Source organism: Populus nigra, chromosome 11 (genome assembly GCF_951802175.1).
Source record: "Populus nigra chromosome 11, ddPopNigr1.1, whole genome shotgun sequence".
NCBI lineage: Eukaryota > Viridiplantae > Streptophyta > Magnoliopsida > Malpighiales > Salicaceae > Populus > Populus nigra.
Window position 1 is genome coordinate 197,440 of NC_084862.1, and position 4,906 is coordinate 202,345.

The window sequence follows — 4,906 nt, forward strand, 5'->3', positions numbered from 1 at the left end:
AGATCCTCTTACCATTCATTCCAAGGGTGCAAATATTCAAAACCCAACATAACAAGCTGCACCAATCCCCTCTTGGCCTCAGGTTTCTGACTTCGATCTCCCACATCCACGTATGTTTCCTACGTTAATAGGTATCCCTATATAATAATATAATATAATTAACTTTCATGTAAAAAAATAAAATCCTCATAATATTATAAAATTATAGCAAGAAAGTAAACAAAAGAGAAAGTGATCCACACTCATTAAGGTATAAGAGTTGGTATCAAAATCATTAATTACGTCTAAAAAGCTAAAAAAATCCACACTGAGACCTCTCACCTTTCTCTGCAAATCTTTTCTTTCTTTTTAACTGTCCATCTATGTGTCCCTATCACTCTATGATTTGTTCATGGTGATTTCAATCCATTCCTTGCACCTGTAAAAACTTTTGTTGAGTACAAGGAAAAAAAAAAAAAAAAAGAGAAGCAAGCAAGAAAGAAAAGCCTTGAAGCCTTTAAAGCTCTGCTCCCATATTTAAACCCCACCATTAATACTACTGCACTACTAAAAGCCCACCACCATTTATTACTCACCTTTTTTCTTCTCCTCCTTCTCACCTTCTTCTCCTTCTTCTCATATTTCTCTTGTTTGTCTGTGTTTTGTTACACGATTGTCAATAAGAATCATCATCATGTCAGGCTTCTACACACATAACTTTTCACCTGTAAGAGCATCTCCACATGTAAGAATAACCCCTGATGTTGACAGGTACTTGTTTTCTTTTTCTGTTTCAATTTCCTTTCACCTTCTTTGTCTTTGTTTCATAGTTTTGATTGATTTTTTTTTTCTGGGTTTTGTTTTCTTTTTGTTCCCAGTGGTCAATATTTGACAGAGCTGCTAGAGGAGCGCCAAAAGCTTGGACCTTTTATGCAAGTCCTTCCCATCTGTAGCCGGCTTTTGAATCAAGGTTCTTTATTATCTTCTTTAATCTCGATCTGTTTGATTCTTTTTTCTTTTCGCCTTCTTGATTCTGGTGCTATAAAGACTGCCCCTCTTGTTTATATACTTTATAGTTGTTATATGCAGCAGGAAAAAACCAGAAAACATTAGTTTTTGTACTTTTAAAATTCAATTTTCTGTTACTGCCGCTTCTTGAATGTTGGAGTCCTCTTTGTAAATTGCTTTTGATGGATGATGTATATGTATGGTTCTCCTTAAATTCTATTCTTTTGATGTTTACATAATGTTAGTCAAGCTACTTCTTGCAAAATCAAGTGATTTATCATGAATGAATCTAGGGACTCGCATCTCTACACTCTACTATGCATTGATTGTTTTACACTGTGGTTTCCATGGATGAGAATACGCTAATAATCATTAAAATAAACACTAATCAGAGTAACTTACATGTAATGTTAAGGTTGCCGACCTTAGTTTATCTTGCTGAAAAGCAATTTATATCTTGCCTAGCTGTTTCTTGGATTATTGAGATGCAGTAGGAGGCATGAGAGTTGGTTTGTGTTCTTTGTGCATTGTAAAATCAATCATAGTAACGAATCATGGTCTAAAACATCCAAGCAAACCAGCTTTCAGGAGTAGATTTCATGTCTAATTAATTTCAATTATGCAATAATCCAAAGTGATTTATCTCACAAAAATGGGAATGTCATACAAGAAGTGCACATAAAGCATCGAACTTTCGATTGCAAAAACCCTCAATTGTATTTGCTTGTGATAGATCACCATTTGAATCAGTCTAAAATGGATTTCATAAATCAATATTGTGTCTTTCTCTAGCTGAGCTAAGGCAGTGTTGGCTTATTGTGTCTGTTGATTACTAGTATTGATAGTGATTCTGGGCAGCCGTGTGGTTGGTGTGTGTGTGTGTGTGTGTGTTGCTCACAAATCAGTCAACATACTTTGATCACTTAAATTTTAACTACAAAAGCTTCAACTTGAGAACACATGGTTCAGTATTTTCATTCTGTTATTCTATCCGAAGAGAAATTTTAGTTATTCCTTATGTTAGCAGAGATATTGAGGGTTTCTGGGAGGACCCCCAACCAGGGGTTTGGTGACTTGGACAGACTGCAATATGGAAGCCTAAGCCCTATGGCTTCTTTAGACATGATTCCGAATACTATAGGAGCAGGCTTCAATGGGTGGAATGGACTCCAACATGAAGTATGTATTTCAACTACTCATCTTCTGCTTGGGATTCCTGTCAATAATCTTTTCATATTCTAACACGTAAACTTGGTTCTGTTGTCAAATTCTAGACCAGAATATTACTTCAACAAAATGCATGGTAATTGACTTATCTAGAATAAGATATAAAAACAGAAATGAGAGTGCAGTATTGGTTTTCCTCAACATGATGCTTTCTTTTTTATAATTGAACTAGACCAGAACTGCTCGTGGTTGATTTAAGTTTTGTTTTTAGAGGGGTACTTTTCATCAAGAACCTAGTTTTGGCAGGTTCAAAATGGTCTGATTTTTTGCCCCACTCAGCAGATGAATCTTCTTTAGTTAGTGAAGTTTTTGTTTTCTGCCATTTTGCTTAATTTTCTTGAGTTTCAGCATGTGTGTATTCTGATCTGTCTAAAAGCTGTAGAAAAATGCTTGTTGGTCAAACTAAGCAAGCTCTAGTCTTCATCACTAGCAGAAAAGTGGATGTCTTACGTCTTACCTACGTGCTGACTTACCATGGTTTTGAAATCGAATGCATTTTCTCTTGCATTCTCATGGAATATTGGTCACAGTAGTATGAACTTACAGCCTCATCCTAATTACGTGACAGAGAATTGGACCACAGGGGATGGGTATAGACTGGCAAGCAGCTCCAGCAAGCCCAAGTTCTTATATTGTGAAGAAAATATTGCGCTTGGATATTCCAGTTGATAGCTATCCAAATGTAAGCGAAGCATCTACTTTGGAACATAATATATATATATATTTCAGTCTAAGGCTATAATGTACTAAATGCCTAATTTCTTGGTGGATTTTAGTTCAATTTTGTTGGACGGCTTCTAGGACCTAGGGGCAATTCATTAAAGCGAGTGGAAGCTTCTATGGGCTGCCGTGTGTATATTAGAGGAAAAGGTTCCATAAAGGACCCAGAGAAGGTACCATTTTCCCCTTCAGAATAAAGTTCAGCTTGGGATTGGCCTTTTCAATTCCCTTGGAGGCTTTCAAATTTTTTGTGGATCCCTTTTTATGGTCAAATCCATCAAAAGTCTTAATTCAGTTATTGCTAAGCTTCCAAAACGTTCAGCATGATTTTCACTGTTTTAACAGTTTTTTCATTTTTTTTACTCAAAAGGAAGAGTCTTTAAGGGGAAGACCAGGTTATGAGCATCTAAGTGAGCAGCTGCACATTCTAATTGAGGCTGAGTTACCTGCCAATGTTATCGATACAAGACTGAGACAAGCACAGGAAATCATAGAAGAATTGCTCAAGCCTGTGGTATCTCTTTGAATCTTTTCCTTCTGCTGTATTATCTGGCTTTTCTAGCAGTTTGTGGAATATTTCTTTTATTTGATTCATTATATTTTCTTTCTTTCAACATGCTGATCACACAGTTATAATTTGTAGACAATTTGCTGTGCCTTTGTTGTTGTTCTTTTAATTATGGTCAGCATATGATTAATGATGACTGCATACATCAATTCTATTTTAGTAAGTGGTGCTGACCCACAATGGAACAGTTATGCTATCAGTGTGAGATAACCAATAGAAGACATCCCTTGCAAAATTGTACTGCTATAGATGCATTCTTTTAAGGAATCCCGACTCCTCTCCTGCTTTTGGTATTAATATTTCATGAATTCCACCAGCATACTTATGTATGGCAGGCTTGAGAATGCTAGCATTTGAACATCAATGTCTTCGATGTCAAAAACATTTTGCTGTCCTACCAGACATTCACTTTCCCGTGTTATTCAAATTGCAGGATGAATCTCAGGATATCTACAAGAGGCAACAGCTGAGAGAACTAGCACTGCTGAATTTGAGTTATAGGGAGGAGAGCCCTGGTCCGAGTGGTAGCATCTCTCCCTTCACATCAAGCGGGATGAAGCGTGTCAAAACTGGTCAATAACACTTCATATGACCCAATCTCCCCACTGGTTTCTCTTGAACACTTCATATGCTTGTCAATTCTGTACAGCTACAAAGAAGTATGGTTTGCTGAGTTGGATATGAATTGAAACAGGTTATTCTTTGTTAACAAAAACATTAACAAGGGAAAGGAATAGAAATTCATTTTTCATAGTTGGTTAATGAAATTGTTTGCAGTTGTAAAAGTATAAATAGAACAGTGATTTACATTTGTTCTGTAATTAAAATCAGCATTTTTGCTAAACTAGTCTGTAATATAATGCCAATAGTGCAACTGCAACATCTGTTTTCTTTCTTAAGCGGTGGAATGAAGGAAGGGTCTAGTTTATTTTGCTTTTTTCCTCTTCTTTTTTGCATTCTTTCATCTAGTTTTGTGCATGCATAATGTATTGTAGGAACAATCGTTTAGGGCAAAATTATCTGAATGGTGGTTGTCCATGTTGCTTTGCAGTAATTAGCAAATCCTTTTTTCTCCCGTCATGATTGGCTCTCCATAGCATTAGCAGCACCACTGTTACTTGCCACCATCTCAACCTCCTTTAGTGGCCATAGAAGTGCAGCAAGCACTAGAGCAATTTCATCCATTTGCAGAAGTGAGGGATGGGTAGGCCGGTCTACCTTAACTCTTTGTATGAAAGTAGCAATGCTGATGGATTTGCAGCGACTTCTGTTTTTCTGAAGCAAATTGGTTGAGGTTTTGAGCTCACCACTAATTTACATTTACAACCCAAACACGGGTTCCACTGTAAACGGATATTTATGGAGTGTTTAAAACTGTAGTGTAAAATAATTTTTTATTTAAAA

General features: G+C 36.4%; 1 protein-coding gene across 1 annotated transcript; it reads left to right on the top strand.

Moving 5' to 3' along the window:
• Positions 1-290: 290 nt before the first annotated feature.
• On the top strand, positions 291-4,439 carry LOC133668031 (KH domain-containing protein At3g08620-like). The gene is made up of 7 exons (XM_062087768.1): positions 291-750; positions 858-949; positions 2,015-2,166; positions 2,783-2,896; positions 2,991-3,107; positions 3,305-3,448; positions 3,936-4,439. Exons 1-7 carry the CDS (start codon positions 674-676, stop codon positions 4,080-4,082), a joined length of 843 nt encoding a protein of 280 aa, XP_061943752.1. The 5' UTR covers positions 291-673; the 3' UTR covers positions 4,083-4,439.
• The last annotated feature ends 467 nt before the right edge of the window (positions 4,440-4,906 follow it).